General features: G+C 38.4%; 1 protein-coding gene across 3 annotated transcripts in view; it reads left to right on the forward strand.

The window, feature by feature from the left end:
- Nucleotides 1–21,119, forward strand: part of TEK (TEK receptor tyrosine kinase) — a 107,915-nt gene that overhangs the window by 40,162 nt on the left and 46,634 nt on the right. For all 3 annotated transcript variants that reach the window (XM_053656331.1, XM_053656330.1, XM_053656329.1), the window contains exons 2-6: nt 3,872–4,183; nt 12,897–13,007; nt 13,833–13,985; nt 17,127–17,258; nt 17,707–17,847. In XM_053656331.1, coding sequence (XP_053512306.1) covers nt 3,872–4,183; nt 12,897–13,007; nt 13,833–13,985; nt 17,127–17,258; nt 17,707–17,847 — 849 coding nt within the window. The remainder of the gene's footprint in view (nt 1–3,871; nt 4,184–12,896; nt 13,008–13,832; nt 13,986–17,126; nt 17,259–17,706; nt 17,848–21,119) is intronic.

Here is a 21,119-nt window from a genome sequence, read left to right on the forward strand (position 1 = left end):
CCTTGCAAACACTGTCAAACTCCAAAACATATAAGATGTATGAAATTCAATATGCATCTTACTTTTACTTATAGCAAACCCTTAGCCTTGATGACAGAAGTGTAAATTGAACTAATTAATGAATTTGATCAGAGCCCTTCAGACTGTGGCTGTGATGAAACAACTCAACATGCCTGGAAAGGATAATGGTGTCATGTAGGGAAAGGTGATAGGTACAGGGACTGATATTTGTGTGAGCCCAGATGGGATCTAACTTTTGGCAATTATTGTTAGGAAAATGTCTCTAATAGAAGATTCCAGCCCTGCAATTGCATAGAACTCTTCTAAGAATCCACAGGTTACAAATATACCCATTGCAATAGGGCCTCTATTCCTCTACTTTCTTCAAAAGGCTAAATTTGGCCACCCTCATTTCCCTTTTCTTAAACTTCATTTTAACCCATGTTTAATTTTTTTCCGACATTGTGGAATGACATCACATTTCCTATTATTAGTCCAATGTAGCAAGAAAGAGAAAATGCATTATTTGGATGCAATCCAAGGAGCTTTGGAAAGGATGTAGGGATAAACAATGAGAGACACATATATTTTTATGGCTCTTGATTCCCTTCCAAATGCACCTTTTTAAGGGAAGCACAATAACATTTACATTTTTAATTTATTTTTATATATAGGTAATATTCAAATGGTTCAAAAGCTATATATATATGTATATGTATATGTGTATAGATAGATAGATAGATAGATAGATAGATAGATAGATGAAGAGACTTCTTCCCATCACTGTTCTCCAACTACCCAACTCCAACTCTCCCCTAATGGGTCACCTTGTTCCTAGTTTCATGTATCATCTTCTAGAAATTTTTAGGCATTCACAAACAAGTATATATATGAACTCTTGTTTTAGAAAAACTGAGTTGAGGATTTTTAAGATCTGTCCCAGGAATCTGGTATTTCTTCTTATATCCAAATCTCACAAATAAAATCCTTTTGGTATTTTATTGTACACTACAATAGGACAGAAGACTTGGTGGAAGAAGGTTTCCTATAACTGGCATGCTGAATAAGCATAATAAAATGTTGTCGAATCCAGATTCTTGGATACACAATTTCCCTTTCTACCTCTGAAAGTAAAAAGAGAGAGCTGGGAGAAGCAAAAGGAAAAAGAAAACAAATCAATACCTAGAAACAATTTACAGATGAAGTGTGGTTGTCTTTTTTAATCAACTGCTTTTTCGATTATTTCCTAAAGTCATTAAATAAAACATGGCCAGTGCCAGCGCAGTTCAGTGAGTTCAGACCAGATCCCTTGGTTTTGGCAAGTCACTCAACTGGCCCTAGAAATGGGGCTGGGTGGACCCAGAGATGAAAGAATTACAGTGTTTCCTTCCTCTTGATGACTCTGTCTGGGAGCATGCCTGGAATGAGTGAGTGTAGGAGATGAGGTGGTGTTCACTTGGAGGCGGGACTGGATGTGCATGCGGAAGGGGAGCTATGCTGTTGTGTTATTTTGGGATGCTGTGATTCTGCTAGGTGTCCTAGCTCATTCTCTTATGGCATTCTTCTTCTTATAACCTCTCTCTCCTCTCTCAGGATCCTAAAGTTACCACTGAGGCTGAAAAGACAGGTGCTTCATATCAGCCTTGGAAACCCATTCTAGTCAAGATTTTTCTCCCTCAATCCCATGTTTTGAGTTATTACAAAAAAATGAAACCCTAACTCCCACTTAGATTGAGATTTAACTTTTAGAAATTCTTCCTAATTAGATAAAAATGTAACTCCTAGTAGGATCATCCTCAAACCTCACTACATACATCAAACATTGGCAATTGCCATTAATAACAAGTTGTAGGAGGATTTCCTGGCAAGTATAGTGCTCTGGCCTAGGTAAACACTCCAAAAAGTCTGGAAAATGAATACCAGTCAGCCCCAAATGCTCAGCAACCGTCGACCATCTTTCTATCACATTTTGTAAAAGCTGTAACATTTGCTTTTGTCCCCTATAAACTTATTATTAAAACAGTCTTTTTTTAAATATGGGCAAGAAAGTCAATTTAGATTCAGAAGAGTACTTTCATTTTTAACTTCATTATTCTAGACGTGAGAGCAAAGTGAATAGATGGACTTGAATCAGACAGATCTATAGTAAAATGTGTCTATCCACCAAAAAACCCCACTTAATATTAAGTTCTCTGTATGCGGAGACTAAGCAGGATATTCCTGTGTAAACCAATGAGAACAAAACAGCTTCAGTGCTCCTCCTCATGAAACTTACCATTTAGGGGAACAGAAAGTAAATAAAATAATCACAGATTATGGCACTGTTTATGAAATAAGTGAAGCTGAATTAGAAGTTAAATGGAATGAGAATGTGGAGATGTTAATGTTATAGATAAGGTAGACAGAGAAGCCATCTATGAGAAAGGCATTTAAGCTGAGACCCTGAGGATGAGCAGAGGTCAGCCAAGCAGAGAGTGCAGAATGCATTCCGGGCACAGGGATCCTCATGTGCAAAGACTTTGAGGAGGGAACGGGCCTGGTATATCCAAGGAACTGAAAGATACATGAGAATTTGAATTTCAGCTCTGATTTCAACAGCTGGGGAAAATAGAATAAATTACCCAATCTTTTGAGCCTTCACTTTTTTATATTTAAAAATAAGATAATGGTGCATACTGCACAGGGTTGTTGAGAAAACACAACAGCTATTTAGTGAGATAACACATAGCTTACTTGAATCAGTTTACAACTATACAAAGAGACTCCAGTTGGCCCTCACCACCCAGTGGGCTTGACCTATTAATTTTATGTAGACTTGGGAATCAAACATTTCTGGTATTTCCACACTCAGTGAGAGGAGAGAATAGGCACAGGTTCTGTTTGTTCATCTTGGAAACTTTAGAAATCAAGACAGAGAGAGAGAGAGAGAAATGAAAGGATTTTCTTTTTTTAAAATGTGCTTCATCATTTGTGGAGTGAATTTTGAAGGTCAGGTAGGATTTTGCTTTTACATTTGGGAAGGGTTGAGGTTTGGGCCTAGGTGTTCAGGAAATGGAATAAAGGGAACTGAAATAATGGTCATTGTGTACCTCGTATATAACAGACATAGTGTTTGCTTGGCAAGTTATATATTTTATCTCGTTTAAATCTTCTCAAGGATCCTGCAAGGTAGGTCTTTTCAGCTTTGTTTTAGAAATGACATAAATGAAGCTCAGAGGGCAATGTAGATTTCACTCAGTCTCTGTCTTTTCTTGTCGAATTTAATATGCAATTGGGCTATTCTTTGATAATTATGAGAGTCTTCACACAGTAGCAAACAGTGGGCAAAAGTAGGTTTACAGTTGTTTTTATGGAAAATAATACAATAATTAATAAATAATAATACAAGAATAAACTCTGTGTTTCACATATTCACAACTGTAAACAACCTGCTTGTATACTGTTGATATATTTCTTTAGAATGCTTTATTATTTGGCAGTACCACACTATCATTAATTGATTAATAATTAACTGAAATAAATAATGACATTATCATGAATTTACCTCAACAAGCATTGACTGAATGTCTCACTAATGTCTCAGGCATTATAACAGGTAGTACATAGCTTGTTTTTGGAGAATGGAAAAAACTGATAGCCCATTGCAGCTAGGGTATGCAGTGGCGCAGGAGTGGTTAGTAGGGTTGAGGTGCTGCCATGGCAAAAAGTTGTTGATGCTGCCCTGTGGAATATAGGCACCTGATCAGAGAAACATTTTTAAAAGACTGCTCACATAGCTATTTTTAGACAAGGCTTTATAAGCACCAGTTTATCTTGTGGGGCACCATGGTAATAACCCTCCTCAAAGATTATACTCTCTCTCTCTTTTTAGGAACAGTGGATGGTGCCATGGACCTGATCTTGATCAATTCCCTGCCTCTTGTGTCTGACGCTGAAACATCCCTCACCTGCATTGCCACTGGATGGCGCCCCCAGGAGCCCCTCACCATAGGAAGAGACTTTGAAGCCTTAATGAACCAGCACCAGGACCCACTGGAAGTTACTCAAGATGTGACCAGAGAAGGGGCTAAAAAAGTCGTTTGGAAGAGAGAAAAGGCTAGCAAAATCAATGGTGCTTACTTCTGTGAAGGGCGAGTTCGAGGAGAGGCGGTAAAGATACGTACCATGAAGATGCGCCAACAAGGTAACGTGCCCCTGAGTGATGGGCAAGTGAGGTCCACTGACACCCCCCCCACACACACACACCCCTTGTGTTTTGACAGCTGCTCATGGACACCGGGCATGAGCTGCCTGAGTAGCTTATAGACCTTGTCTGCCTCTTTTATAAGTAAAGATGTCTCCCATACACTGAGTTAGCGGTAAAAGAGGCCATCCAGTCCAACTCCCTCACATTTAAGCCCATTCACTAGACATAGTGCCTAGTTCATAAGATGAAATGAAATACATGTTCTACTAAGGGATCTATAGCCCTAATGGAAATAAGAACATGTTACATGTCGGTAATATAAAGGTCACAGGAATTAAGACAACTTTGCATTGCCAAACTGTTGGTTATTTTGATCTTTCTCATTGATTTTTAAAATTTCATTCTTTACTTTTTTAACTTCCCCTGAGTATTCTTAACAGAAGCTAATGTCTTTAGTGAAAAATGTAGTAGAGATAAAAATTAAAAGGAGAAATATCTATCAATTATTCAACCTAATTGATTATAAATATGTCAGTTACCTTCTGTCACAAGATTGCTGTGTGGCACACAACCACAGACCACAGAGGCATGCAAAAATAAGCACTTATTGCTAGTGAGCCCGTGTAGCTAAGCTGATGAGGTGGCTCTGCCAGTATTGACTGGATTTTCTCATATGTATGAATGTTGGCTGGCTGTCACCTCATTAGACTCGCCTTGGCTGGGCTAGCCTGACTGTGTTCCATGTGCATATTAGCCTTTAGCAGGAGAACCTAGGTATTGTCTCATGGAGATAGCAAAAGTACACAAGAGCAAGTGGAAACACATGAGGCTTCTTGAAACCTAGTCTCAGTATTATTTCCTCTCACTTCTGCTTCATTCTATTGCCCAAAGCAAGTCAAATAGCTGAGCCTAAATCAGAATGGGAAGCTACTACTCAGTTAAATGGCAAAGAGTTATGGATGATATACTCTTCCTCCCAAAGAGGGAGGAAGAACTGAGGCCTTTTTTGCAGGCTGCCATACTTGGAAAGAGACCAGGATTTAATTTTAGAAGTCGAGTACCCAGGCCCAGCTCACAGAACTCCAGAACCTTGAAGGAAGATGTTGAGGGATGTTGAGGAGAGTATTACTCCTTGCTACTGCCTCACAAGGCAGTGACGTGATGGAGCTTCATTCTTCAAATACAAGTAGGTCCTAAGCTAACTCTTCAGGGCAGTCCACCAAACTGATGACAGTTTGGAGCAGATGGTGCTGTAAATATTCTTTAATGATTCTGTTCTGCCCCAAGGGCCCCAGGCCTGGATAGGCAGGTAGACTTGTGCATTTCTAACAAGAGCCCAGGTGATAAGGTGCTTTAGAGCGAGACCACCCTTTGAATAACAAGGGTTTGGTAGGAGCTTAGCTGGGGCCCATCTGAAATTGCTTTGAATTTGCTAATAGTGGTAATTAAAAGATTTGAAGGCAGAAAGCTCATTTTAAGGTCAAAAGTGATAAAATCACTATTCATTACAAATGAAGGAAAAGATTTCTTAGCAAAACTGTAATGTTCCCCTTTAAATGACACCAGGGTGAGTGGGAAAAGTGCACAGCAGACATTCCCAGGAATGTAGCTCTCCGGTGAGGGAAGAGAGGTTGAACAAAGGGATGTGAGGTGTGCCAAAGCTATCATGGCTGAAAAGTCACCTCTATTATGTTTTACATGTGTCATTTTTGTAAAGAGTTATGTCCTTCTGCTGATATTTCCACATTCTGAATGAAGATAATCTGAGATCTGTGCCCTAATGGTTTCACAGGAATGAAATGTGAAGTGCCACTGTGCCCTTTTTGGGATGTCCTGGGATTGTCCTTGATAATGTATAAATATGAACCTGTAGAGCATATTAAACCAGAACAATGGGCGTCAAAAACCAATTTTAATGATACCTTCAAATTGAGAGTTCAGGTCAGCATAGATAAAGGATAGAGTAAATTCAGTTAAGTAAGACAACAGCGGGCTTGGAGAGTGATAAACAAGTGAGAGAAGATGGGTTTTAGATTCATCTGCACCTGAATTTTAATTATTTCTCCACTACTTACTAGCTGTGTGGGCTTTAACCTCTGTAGGTCTCATTTTACATTACCTGTGAAATGGGTGTAATGATACGTCCAAAATTTTCTTAGGTTTTAAATAAGGTGGTATATGCAAGAAGCCAGTTCCCATGAGTGCATTTAAAGTAAGATATGGCACTGGCTTGTGTAACTCAGTGGATTGAGTGCTAACCTGTGAATGAAAGGGTTGCTGGTTTGATTCTCAGTCAGGGCACATGCCTGGGCTGCAGAACAGGTCCCCAGTAGGGGGTGCAACCACACAATGTGAGAGGCAACTACACATTGATGTTTTTCTCCCTCTCTTCCCCTCTTTATAAAATTAAATAAATAAAATTCTTTAAAATAACTATTTCAAACACTTTCATTTATAAAATAAATAAATAAAATCAGATACGGTTTACACAATAGATGTGTTCCTAAAAAGCTTGTATAAAGTGAGAGACTGCAGAATAAGTTACATAGTAATAACAATAGCAGTTTGTAAGTGGTGGGAATGGGATTTGATGCCAAGCAATTTGATTTCAGAGCCAGTATTTTCTCACTACGCCACTGCCCTTTGTATATCACTTACAGTGTTAACCTCCCTCTCTTATTGTGAGTATGTGTTTTACAAAGAAGTACAATAACTCCAACCAAAACCCTACAAAGCAACCCAGGACAGTGTAGAGGTATGTGAGTAGAAGTCAGCCGTAGGTGGTTTGAGCCCAGCTCTGCAACTGAAGGATCTGATGCAGGGCAAATTACTTAATTAAAATCATAGTTTCCTCATTTGAAAAAATATATAAGAGTAGAGATTGAATCACATGCATTTAAGAATTAAATCAGATCACAAACATTATCTGGCTCACAGTAAATGTTCAATAATTATCATTTTTATAATGTCTTAGAATAAGCAATTTAGCGTTACTATTAATTTTCCTACTCAACTGCAGAAAATTTTAATACCATCTATTAACATAATTGTGAAGGATTATACAAAATAGAAAAATAGGTAGTACTTTCCTGTATTTTAATAATAACATCTCAGGCTGTTGAACTGGTTCTGTTTCTTTTGCTGACCCTGCAATGGCTGACATACAGTGTGAGGAAAGTGGTGTCCTTTATAGTGAGTCAGGAAACCTCCACAACTCTGTCTTGCTGACACTAGTGAGTCCCTGGTAAAACATCATGGGAACTGAGAAGTGCCTGCCCAGGGGCACGGCAGGGTAACATAAACATCAGTGTAGTCCTGCTTGCTGCTGACTCGTGCATCTGGGGAGGAAGTGGAAAATCCATTTGAGATGTGCCAAAACACGGCTTAAATTGGCTCTCATGTTCCAAACGGCCAACCTGTTTTTATCAATGGCATCATCCCAAACAGTCCAAAGCAGTGTATTCAAACCGTACTACTGATTTCATTTGGGAGTAGGGAGGTAGGTAGGAAGGTTGAGACACTTTCACATCCAAAGTTCTATGTCAATGTGTTCCATTGGAAGAAACATAGGTGATTTTTCTTCCTATTTTCATTTGAGAAATAGCTTTACTTTAAGAAGAGCAAACTTTTCACAAAAGTTGAGAGGGGTGAGTGAGCCATTTTTATCTAAAAAACACAAATGAACATGTTAAAAGCATAAAGAAAGTAGAGAAACATGAAATCAGTTTCATTTATTTAATCCTCATTAAAGAGGTATTCTTAAGCCTTTGTTGGTGCCATACATGGCAGAAGAAATGATGTTCATGCTTCCTGAGTACTTATTATGTGTTCTAGCAACTTCATATACATTACCAAATGCATATCTGATGAGGACTACTATGATCCCATAGTAGTAGATGAGGCTTATAGCTATTATAAAAATTCAGGTATATTTGCACACCTGGTTTCCATTTGTTGGACCTGGTATGGTTAACACTGGCCTGATCCCAGAGGCTGGACCCTACCCACCACCTTGTGCTTGCCCTTCAGTGAACCTGCCCTCCTGGAATGCTAGGTCTAGTATGCAAGGTACCTTAGGAGTGGCACTGCAATGGGGAAATGCAGCTTATGACATCATTTAACCTGGATTCCAGGGGTTGTGTAAGGCCCCTGGAAAAGGTGACATCTAAAAGAAGACTGATGAATGAGTAGGAGTTGGTAAGACACAGGGAAAAAGGAGGAGCAGAAGAGAAAGAAGGAACTTCATAACTTGGACATGAATGATTACATGGTCTGTTTGAAGAACCCCATGTAGTTCAGGATGGCTGGAATTGAGTGCTAAGAATGCAGGCCTGTGGTGTGATGAGTCTGGAGAGTTGGTGTTGTGGAACAAGAGTGGATCTCTTGAGTTTGTGTCTTAACTTTCATATTTATTCAACGTTAGGAGGCCCAGAATAAGGAAATTAGTTACCCTTACTTCTATCTCCCACATCAGTAAACAGTGGATATCCTGTTTTCACAGGGCTTCTGTGAAATTATACAAAATAATAATGAACATAAAAGTACCTTATAAATCTCATTACTCCTAGTCCTTAACAATCATTAAAGGAGACAACTGAAATTTTTCTCAATTATTTTTCATCCATGAGAAACATTTTTGTTTATAAATTTATTAAAAGTTGTAATAACAACTTTTCAACAGTTGAAAGAGATGTTATAAAAGTTGTAACAATAGTTATAAAAATAGATGTAATAACATCTATTTTCTGCTCCAGTTTTTAGGGATAAGTGAATTATATTCGTGAAGTTCTGAATTAGTGAAGACTTCACAGAATTAGTGAAGTTCTGTCTATTCCTTAGCTCATCTCAGTGATCCTGAGCAACTCCCCTTCTAACCTAGGCCTCAGCAGCCTCCTTTATAAAAGGATGTGGTGGGACATTAAGCATTTAGAGGACTAATTCTATATAACCTGTGAAAAGTCTCTAGGGCCAAATTACCTGGTTCCAATCCTGGCTCTCCCATGAACTTGCTGTATGATCTTGGACAGGTTACATAACCTCTCTGTAGCTTACTTTCCTCATTTGTATAATTAGGATAATTATAGTGTCTACTTCACAGATATACTATAAAAATTCAATATCTGTAAAGTCCTTAGAACAATGCCTGGTACTCACAGGCACTATGGAAAGGTGATTATTGTTTTCAAGATGCAGTCAAGACAAATGACATTCATCTGTATGTACTGTGTCAAAGCTGGGCTCCTGTGTCATTAGGAAGCTCAAAATACAACACTCAGCAAAGAACAAGCAACCGAGAAACATTAATGCAGGAGGTACCAGGCTAGACAGCAGTGGAACTCTGGTGTGACTGTTTTTACCTAAGAAAACAGGAAGCTTAAAGGGCACAGTCTGAAATAATAAAGAGCCACAGAGTGGGGTAAAAGAAAAGTACATTGGAGTTGAGCATAGGAGGGGATCTTGGTTTCTTTTCAGATACAGTTTTGAGTGAGAAGTCCCATGATTAGCTAAGCAATCTTCACACAAAGGGGCAGGAAATACAAACAAACCCTGTAGAAAGGAATACCAGCATAAAATGGTTAGGAAAAAAGACACCATAGAAGCCAAGGAAGATGTTACAGACAGCAAAAGCTACACACATGAGGATTGCTTTAAAAAAAAAAAGCACCTTGTCAGTGTGAGAGGGAGCCCAGCAAATCCCCACCCCAGGCCCCCTGCCTGCCTTCCTGACATAGTTGGTTTATTTCAGTCCTGTTGAGCAAGCTGCCATTCAAATCCATATTACAAATGTCTGCACAGCGGTGCTGCTGTTTGTTTACACTTGGGAAGGATACCATCCTCTTCCAAGCACCTAGAAGCTTGGCATACATCATTTAATATTTCTGACAACATTTAAAAATAAGTATTTTTACTTCCAATATACAGAGGAGGAAACTGTGATGTTCAAAGGCTAAGTAACTTGCTCAAATAGGCACAGTGTGTGTAGAGGGCAGTCTCAAACCCAGGACTGTCTTATCCCAGAGATCACAGTGACCTTTGGTCTACACCATTCTCCTTCTGTGTTTGTCCTTGTCACCATCTGCACTAAGACATTTATTTATATGGGGTCCTAGCAGGGCACCATGCTGGGGTCAGCAGTCACAGAGGAAAGAAGCAGACAAACCTAAAGCCTGGATCCTGAGCATGGTTCAGAGGCATCTCCAGCTCTCACAGGGTAGCTCTCCAAGCACTTGCTTCTTCTCAAGCCACCCAACCTAAAAACCAGTCTGTAGGGAGTCAGACATTAGGATATAAGGTGTTTTGTTATTGATTTCTCATTTAGGTGCATTCTAGTCAGAGAATTTGTTCTGTGGGATACTTATCCTTTATTATTTATAGAGCTGTGCTTTGTGGCCAAATAGCAAGGCAATATATTTCAAAATAACATGTATTCAGATAGCTATGGACAGGGGTCCATGAATATCCAGCAGATCTTTAATTGTATTATAAAATCTATATTTGTCCTTACCAATTTTGGACTGTTTGATTAATCAACTCTTAAACATTTCTGTAACACTTGCAGATTTGTCACTCTCTGTTTAATTCTGTCAGTTTTTGTTTCATGGGTTTTGAAGCTCTGTTGTCAGGTGCTATACAAGTTCAGGATAATTTAATCTACCTGGTGGATTGTTTTTTTTTTCTCATCATGTGAAGACCACCTTTATCCCTAAAATTTTGTTTTGACTTTAGAAAATATTTTTCTTCTAATATAAATATTGCAATATCAGCTTCTTTTAGTTAATTATTCAGTATATATTTTTCTATCTCTTTATTCTCAATCTTACAAGGTCTATCAGAAAAAGTCCCACCGTTGATAATGTAACAAGAACGGTTTACATAACATCAGTGTAACTTGGCAGCCAGGGACAGTGGACTGGATTGCACACGCATGAACAATGACAACTTCACTGTACTCTTCAGTGGTGTTGGTAGACGCCATTGAGTGAGCATGTGTACTGTGTGGCCATCACATTAAAAATGACAGTGAGTAGAGCAATGAATCTGCATCAGATTTTGCATTAAGCTTGAACATTCCTACGCTGAAACTATTTGGATAATTCAGAAGGCCACAGCTGTGGGCAACTGGTGATTGGTAGCTTCATCACAACATGACCGCTCATGAACGACGTCTTATGCAGAGTTTTTTTTTATGAAACATCAAAACACCCAGGTGACTCAGCTCCTGTATAGCCCAGATTCAGCTCCCATGGCCTCTGGATTTTCCCAAGACTAAAATCACCTTTGAAAGGGAAGAGGTTTCAGACTGTTGAGGAGATTCAGGAAAATATGACAAAGCAGCCAATGGTGATTGGGAGAACTGTGTGAGGTCCTACTTTGAAGGGGACTAAGGCATTGTCCTATGTACAATGTTTTTTGTATCTTGCTATCTTCTTAAGTAAATATCTCTTTTCCATATTACATGGATGGATACTTTCTGGACAGACCTTATATATGTCATTACGCTTAATGTATAGTTCATGAAAAGAGCATATATTTACATATTTATATATTTAATGTCTTCTGAGAGTCTCTGGCTTTTAACATATATTTGTCATGATTTCTTCCATCTTATTCCGACTTTTTGTATGCTATGATTTTTCTTTGTGTTTTTTCTTTCTTTTTTTTTTTGTCTTCTGGTTTCTTCCATTCTTCTCTCCCTTCATATTTAGGGAAGGTATATATTCTGTTTCTCTTCTTTTAGTGATTATCCTTACATTTTTTATGTTGGCTTAACTTCAGTGTCAATTGTACCTCAATAAAGATGGCATTTTTAAAAATTGGCTTAATTGAAAGCCTAGAGTTAATCTGCCTTATTCTTGTGGCTCTCTGCTGAATATGGTATAAGTTAAAGAAATTTAGGAACTATTGTAGCTGGGACAATGTTAGATGATTTTATTCACACATCTTGTCCTCAAAAACAAGGAACTCAGGCAGTGTTTTGTTCCAAGCTTAAAGCAGAGATAGAAATTTCCAAAGTGATTTATAAGTCAAATATATAATACCCTTTCAGTTTCATTGCAGTACTTCAGTCTCATGACTATGTCAGCTCATATATAGACAGCTAAACGAGAAAAGGCAAGATACTGGACCCAATCTTTGCCTATTTTTCAATACTTTGATATTTACACCATTAATAATAGGTGCAGCATTGTATTGATTCTATCTGAGCAATGCTTGGGGCATCCTAAAGCAATGGGAATTGTGTAGAGTAGCAACAACACCAAAGGACCAAGGGAAAAGCCATCTGGCAACTATCTGGCCAGTCATAGTCTATTCAGCTTTGAGGAAACTCTCTAAGCATTGGAGAAGGATGGCAGATTCATAGTGAATAAGTTTATAGTTAATATCAGGTATTAGTTTGGTAATAGGTATTAGTCAACAGAGTCTTCACCTCCCACCTAGTTGCACAGAAAAAAAAGTATATACATATGTTGTGTGCATACGTTTACATTTTTATAGAGGAAATAACCCTTCCTTTCATCAGAGTCCTCAAAGAATAACCTTAAGAAAGGTTAAAACCCATTAGCTACCACTATTTTTAATATCATCAAAACCAGGTGACTTCTGTTCAGGGCCAGCCCTCACTATCTAAAGTTCAAGGTTCAATTGCTCCTGGGGGGGGGAAAATGTGACCTCATTTTCTCATTTGTTTTCTCTCTCTCTCTCTTAAAAGCTTCCTTCTTACCAGCTACTTTAACTATGACTGTGGACAGGGGAGATAATGTGAATATATCTTTCAAAAAGGTGTTGATTAAAGAAGAAGATGCAGTGATTTACAAAAATGGTAAGTGTTTGGTGTGAGATATCAGATAGCACAAAACATTTTAGGTCATTATATTATTACAGTCATAGGAGCAGATGTTTGATGTAAAGCTACTATGGTACAAGCTAATCATATTATGTGATAGAAGCTATCTTTGGCAATATATTTGGTGACTTACATAAATTAGAGATTCATATACATATATGAATGTACATATGAATTATAAATGTACAACAAACCCTACTGTGATGTGATAAGTGGGGTTCCAAATTCTGTCATATAAAATATTTCCTTGTTTGATTACAAAGTCAAGAAAATGACCACAGTGAGCCTGGAAAGCCAACTGCCAATCATTCTTGGGATCTTAACTGTGCAATCCAAATCTGTCTCCATCCAACTACGGTTTGTCACCACTTGATGGCAGTTACCTGATTCTGCTAAAATATTGCTGGGGACTTATTCTGAGTTCTGTGGGTAGATAGGACTTCCAGATTGGAGTAGTAATTCTATGTATTTTCTAGTTAATTGATTAGTTGACAGGGTTATTTCCCACCTGGATTTGCCTGTTCACCTCTCCCTGCAGAAGAAAAAAACTTTAATCTACCCCCATCTTCATTTGTTTGGCAGTAGATCCTATAGACTAACAGTCTGTCTGCTCTATCACCATACCTTTCTCGACTGTTGGAGAGCAATGAGCAGCTCAGCCTTTTCATTCTTCCCCTGCATTCAGTATGCTAGGGCATATTTTCTATTGGGTCATGGAAAGCTGATCAAGTAGAGGAGGCAGGCAAGGAAAAAGGAGTGTTTGAGTCTTATCCATTATTCCCCACTCTTCTCCTTCACCAGGTTCCTTCATCCATTCAGTGCCCCGGCACGAAGTACCTGATATTTTAGAAGTACATCTGCCTCATGCTCAGCCCCAGGATGCTGGAGTGTACTCGGCCAGGTACATAGGAGGAAACCTCTTCACCTCAGCCTTCACCAGGCTGATCGTCCGGAGTAAGTGACTGAGAGGCTACCATCTGTGATGGCGTAATTGTTAGGATTTTTAGTTGCAAGTAACAAACTGACTCTGGCTACTAAAGCAAAAGCCAGGAACTTCCTGGAAGTATGCAAAGGACTCTCAGAGAATTGATGGAAGAGCTGACAAGTAACTTTTCAGAAAAGATAGGCTCCAAGGATGATCTGGGGCTCAGCACTGGTGGGGAAGAGTGGGCTTTCTCCCTAGGATGCTACCTATCATTTCCCTGACTTAGCTTCAGTGATGTGTCTTTTACTTCCACATTTTGACTTCCCATGACAGAATAAAACTAGTCTAACATATGTCAGATGTCTCTTCACCTAACCAACAAGCTCTAGACAACAAGCTCTAGTGGAGCTACATACTATGGTATAGGTACCAGGACCTCATACTTGAATAACAGCACCATTCCCACACAAAGGGGAAATCACAGTGAGTTGGGCAGTCTCCCTGATAAGCGTCCTATAGGGGGATGAGGTGGGCCATCTGGGTTGGTCTAATATCTTATTAAACAATATGACTCCTATAAATCCTACACTGTCCAGATCATTTAACTCTCAGTGTGGTTTCTATTTTCAGATTTGAAAAATGTAAGAGTTAGAACTAGTAGAAACTACACCCACCCCATTATAGCTATCAAAATGGGAAGTAATCATCACCAGCAGTTTTTATAAGAAACTGATCTGTAGTAAACAAAAAAAAAATGCCCTGAGTTTTCCCTAGTCCTGTGAGGTATCCATGATATTAAATATTCAGGCTTCAGGCCTAAGTACTTGGGATGCTTTGTCGTTCCCTAATGATTGGAATCTCTAACTCATTTTATTTATTTTGCTTTGCATTATATTCACTTATTCATTTGTTCATTCACTCAGCAAATATGTGTTGATTCTAACTGTGTCAGACATTGTGTTGGTGTTGAGAATACAAGGATAATCAAATGAGCCATTTTCCCTTGGATAGTCTTGAATTAGAGCAGGTACACACACACACATACATAAACAGGTGCAATATGACTATGGAAGTATGAAAAGTGTGGCTCATCTAGTTTGGGCTGGTGATACCCCCTTTTACTCCACTACACTTGAAAAGTCTGCACAGCAAGGGCACAATTCATATTCATTTCTTAGATGGTTTCTCTCCAGTCTGATATAGCACACATACCATGGTGCTCAGAGTTGGAGGTAGATGGGCAGGTTTTCCAGAAATATCAGATGTTGATATATGGTAAAAGTTTAAAGCTTTAAAAACTGACTTAGCATAGACTAGAATTTAAAATTCGCCTGAACTTTTAAGATAGAGCAAGAGGCTAAGTACATTTTGATTTTCAAGTTGTCTCTTTCTCAGATTGCTCAGAGCACATGTTTATTCTCTTTTGCTCTTAGGAGTATTTCAGTGAAACTGTTTTAGAACCACTGCTAATATCTAAAGTCATTCTAAGAAGTTTGAGTTCAGTGCAGTTTCCCATTTAAAAGCATTTTCCCCCCAGTATGGCATCTCTGATGCTTCAGCATTTGAAGGCAATTATCCATTTCTCATAACTGTAGGCGTCTCTCTCCAGGACGAATTGCAGCCTAGGAACAGTCAGTGTTTAAAGACTGTGGAGTAAAAAATCACACTGGTTGTGTTTATAGGATTTCTTTTTAGTATAAGTTTCCTCCCTGACAAAACATTCTTCAAAAGCACCAAATTTACAGTATTTCTCTCTGCATGCCCTGAATATGTGGCTTCCTAAATTACAAAACCATGAGGCTTTTTAAGTAAATAACAATTGCATACTTGTTACTTATCAACAAACTCTTCTCCTGACTTCTCCATCCCTGAGACATCACCCAGTTATTCCCTGGCGCTCCATTTGCTCCTCCTTCCCAAAATCTGCTGGGAAGCTGGGACAGGTTTGTGGACAGTTAGTTACAGGGCTAGAAACATAGTTTAATGTGACAGGAAGCCTGTTTTCATCTCCGGATTTTGCTAGCAGTGGTCTTCACTGTGGGCAAATAACCTGGTGTCAGGCTCTTGAGAAATCATGAGTTGTACAGAATAATTTTTCCTTTTATATATTAAGGTATGTAAATATTAGCTTTTAGGCATTTTGTAGCTTTATCTAGTAAGTGGAAGCCTGTAAGAAAAGGTCTGTGTTGACAGTCCTCCTGATTATTTTAGAGAAAATACTGATAACCAGTAGTTCTTGCCAAAGAAATTATAAGGTTACATCAGCTGTAGGCACAGGTCAAAGCTTAACCATCATGAAACTAACACTCAGGGACAAAGATGCTCAAAAGAAAAATTAAATAAAATTTCTGAGCACAAAAGGTCACCCCAAACTGCCTGGTTTTTTCCTTGTATCAGAAGTTATCCTTGGACATAATTAACAATCTAAAATCATCAAGTGCTGGAGAGAACTAACCAGGAAATACAAAGCTAGGAACATTTTATCATCCACGTACTTTACGTTTCTGTATTTTGTTTCACTTTTCATGTTTTCTGCCTGAAAAAATGGGTGGACGTTACTACCTTCCTTTTTAGCTATATCTCTTCTCTACATACTCTAGACCACAGGTTCTCAACTCTGGCTTGTTTCAGAATCATCTAGAAGACTTATTAAGTTTTGATGACTAGACCACCACCAGAGTTTCTCATTGGAGGGTCTTGGGCGGGGAGTCTGAAATTTGCATGTCTAATAGATTCTCCAGTGGTGGAGGTACACTTTGGATTAAGGATCGCACTGAAAACCACTGCTTTGGATAGTCCGTAACCACACCTGCAGCTCCTTGAGCACTCCAAGCCCTACTTTTGGCCTCACCTTCACCTGAACACACTTTGCAGTCCTATCTTTTTTGCTACTTAGGCGGTCCTGCAGATTCAGCTCACGTACCGCTTCCTCTGGGAAGCTTTCCTTTCTGCCCTTTTCCATTCCCAAGACAGAGTTCGGTACTTTTTGTCTTTGTTTCTATCATTATTTCCTGTAAACATATCTGTTTCCCACATTCAACTATTAGCTTTTAAAGAGAAAAGATTATGTTGTGTTTATATTTATTCACTTGTGTCCACTAAAATGACTAATATGCAGCAGAATTGTCAGTAGGCTTTACTCACCTCAGCCTTGTTTTCCTTAACAAAAGGATGTGAAGCTCAGAAGTGGGGACCTGACTGTAACCGGGTCTGCACTGCATGTATGAACAATGGTGTCTGCCATGAAGATACTGGAGAATGCATTTGCCCTCCTGGGTTTATGGGGAGAACATGTGAGACAGGTGAGTCAAGAGTACTTGGTGAGTGAGTTGTGGATTTAAAAAGACATCATTGGATCTAGAGTTTTATATTTGGACAGAGTTGGGAATGGAAGTTAAACGGCCTCTGTAAGGCCTATGGTAGCTTTGTGTGAATTTTTTTTTAAAGTGCCCTTTTCTAAAGGCTTTTTATTGGCAGCTATTGAAAAGTTGCAATGCATACATAAGTCTATAAGGTCTGTGATGTGTCACCCCCTAGGTTTGTGCTGTACACAGACTGCATAACTGGGTTCTGGGGCAGCTTAGTCGTCTGTAAAAGGGACCATAAGTGTGTGTTCACTCTGCCCATACCACAGCTAAGATTGCATTATTTTCTATGTTCAGTGGTCTAGGAGATACCCTTTAAAAGAAGAATTATGCATTTCAAAGGGTTGCATATTTGACTCTTAATCATCTTTTTTTCCCACTAAAGCTTGTGAACTGCACACATTTGGCAGAACTTGTAAAGAAAGGTGTAGTGGGCCAGAGGGATGCAAGTCCTACGTGTTCTGCCTCCCAGACCCTTACGGGTGTTCCTGTGCCACAGGCTGGAAGAATCTGCAGTGCAATGAAGGTATGCATAAAGCATACTGCTGGGCAGCAGAAGTCCTAGCAGGTCTGTTGAGTAGGTCTGGCTTATTAAAAATCATAGTGTAGGATATATATACTTGGACTTCTCAGTCAGCTCTCTATCCTTTGCTGAACTACAGGGTTTTGCATCACAGATGATTTCAAGTTAATTATGGTTTCACATGAAGACTTTGGACCTCATAGAAGAGTGCTTCTTATATGTACCACCTGGGGATCTTATTAAAACACAGATTCTGATTTCATGAATCTGAATTGGGGCCTGCAGTTCTGCATTGCTAACAAGCTCCCACATGGTGCTGATGCTGTTGGTTTTCAGACTACACTTTAAGATGGAAGGCCATAGATTTGCTTCTCAATGCATCATAAATATCATCACTTTCAGGTCAGATCCAGACAGGATTTGGAATTTGAAAATTAAAAAAGTTAAGCTCTTATCTTTTGTTGGCCATATCGATGCAGTACTAACTTCCCCTACTCAAAGATTCCCTCTGACCTTTCTAAAATATACTTTCCCATTTGATGAAGCACAAAAGCATGTGTTTCACATCAACTGTAACACAGTAGCTTAACATGAACCTGAAACTGTAGCTAAATAGGCAAGATATTTTCTAAAGAATATTAATGGAGTGAATTCACCAGATCTCAAAGGATTTTCAGTATTTACCTCATAAGTCAGCTTTTTCCACATCTGGCACTATTCGGAGCTACAATGAGGTCCCGGCAACCTGATAACAATGCCCTAGGGCAAGGCAGTTCAATAGAAATAAAAGCAAGACACATCTGTACCTAAAATTTTTCTAGTAGCCACATTTAAAAAGTAAAATAGGTGAAATAATTATAACACTTCATTTAACCTACTATATCAAAAATATTTCAATAATCATTAAAAATACTAATGAGATATTTTACATTCCTTCTTTCACACTAAGTCCTTGAAATGTCAGTTTGGACCATCTGTATTTTAAGTGCTCCCCAGCCATACATAGATAGATAAGTGGCTACCATACTGGATAGCACAGCTTTGGAGGCTTGGAATAAGAGGGCAATGAGAAGAGTGACACAAAAGTAAGCTGTAGCTGCCTACAAAACCTCACTCAACCCCCTCTAAGTGTTATATTTGCTGCCACAGAACATTGAGGGAGACACAGCAGTGCAGGAATCATACCTGGTCTCAGAAATGTGCACCTTAGAGTAAAAAGTGTTCTCAGGTGGAGGGCAGTCCAGTCTCCTTTCAAAAAAAGAATACTAAATTCATATGCAAGATTTAAAAAAAAATGTGCATGTCATAAACATTGTAAATGCTCTAGGAGGGGATGCATTCAAGAAGGAACCTAAAATATAAGCTTCATTAGCTTCATAGTGAATGTGTTGCTAGATCCAGGTTTATAAGAGTACATTTATTAACTCATTCCAGCCCATGCCTGGCTCCAGAAATCACTACGATTTTATGAACAGGAATATTCTAATGTTTTCCCAGACTCCTTCCTAGGACCTCCAAAGACTAATGTGCTAGACCTTTGTATTGTCCCTTAGGTCCCTCAGACTAATCCTTTCTTTCTAATTTTTCCCTATCCATGTTCTTCAGACTGGATGCCTATTGATGCAGCTTAAAATTCATTGTCTCTTTCTTCTGTTATCTCCACTCTGTTTCTAAGTACACATAAAATATTTTTAATTTCTAAGTTGTCCAGTTGTAGAATATTTTTTTGGTTGTTTCTAAAAAATTTTTATTGAATTTATTGGGGTCATATTGGTTAATAAAATTATATAAGTTTTAGGTATACAGTTCTATAATATGTCATCTGTGTACTGTATTGTGTATTCACCACCCAAAGTTAAGTCTCATTCCATCACCCCTTCACCTTCTTCTACCTCCCCCCACCCACCTGTCCTTCTGATAATTACCATACTGTTGTCTGTGTCTCTAAGGGTTTTGTTTTCTTCGCTTAATACCCTTACCTTTTTCACCCAGCAACTCAACCCCCTTCCCTTCTGACAGCAGTCAGTCTGTTTTTTGTATCTATAAGTCAGTTTCTATTTTGTTTGTTTACTTTGTTCATTAGATTCTGCATATAAATGAAATCACAGAGTATTTGTCTTTCTCTGACTGGTTTATTTCACTTAATATAATTCTCTCCAGGTCCACTCAAGGTGTTACAAAAGGTAAGATTTCCTTCTTTTTATGCCCAAGTAGTACTCCATTGTGTAAATGTACCACAGCTTTTTTATCCACTCATCTACTGATGGGCACTTGGGCTCCTTCCAAATCTTGGCTATTGTAAATAACACTGCAAATTGAACACAGCAGTGCATATATTCTTTCAAAACAGTGTTTTGGGTTTCTTTGGATATATTCTCAGAAGTGGAATTGCTGAGTCATAAGGCAGTTCCATTTTTATCTTTGAGTAAACTCCATAGTGTTTACCAAAGTGGCTGCGCCAATTAGAATTCCCAACAACAGCGTATTAGCGTTCCTTATTCTCCACATCCTGGCCAACACTTGTTATTTGTTGATTTACTATTGATGGCCATTCTGACAAGTGTGAGGCAATATCTCATTGTGGTTTTAATTTGCATTTCTCTGAGGATTAGTCATATTGAGCATCTTTTCAAATGTATATCGGCCATCCGGGTATGACATCTTTGGAGATATGTCTATTCAGATCCTTTGCCCATTTTTAAATTAGATTCTTTGTTTTTCTGGTGTTGAGTTGTATAAGCTTTTTATATATTTTGGATATTAAACCTTTATCAGATGTATTATTGACAAATATGTTCTCCCATCCAGTAGTCTTTTCATTTTATTGCTGGTTTTCTTCACTGTGCAAAAACCTTTTAGTGTGATGTAATTCTATTTTCTTATTTATTTATATTCTGTTTCCTTTGCCCAAGGAGACATATCGGAAAAACTAATTCTATAAGATTTTACTACTTATGTTTTCTTCTAGGATTTTTATGGTTGAATCTAACATTTAAGTTAAGTCTTTAATCTATTTTGAGTTTATTCTTGTTAATGGTGTAAAAAGGTGGCCTAGTTTCATTTTTTTTTTGCACATATCTATCCAATTTTCCTAATAGCATTTATTGAATAGACTGTCTTTACCTCATTGTATGTTTTTGCCTCCTTTGTCAAATATTAATTGACCATAAAGGCATGGGTTTATTTCTGGAATTTCTTTCCCATTGATTTATATATCTGTTTTTATGCCCATACTTTGCTGTTTTGATTACTATGGACTTGTAGTATATTTTGAT

Source organism: Artibeus jamaicensis, unplaced genomic scaffold (assembly GCF_021234435.1).
Source record: "Artibeus jamaicensis isolate MK-2021 breed Jamaican fruit bat unplaced genomic scaffold, CSHL_Jam_final scaffold_1964, whole genome shotgun sequence".
NCBI lineage: Eukaryota > Metazoa > Chordata > Mammalia > Chiroptera > Phyllostomidae > Artibeus > Artibeus jamaicensis.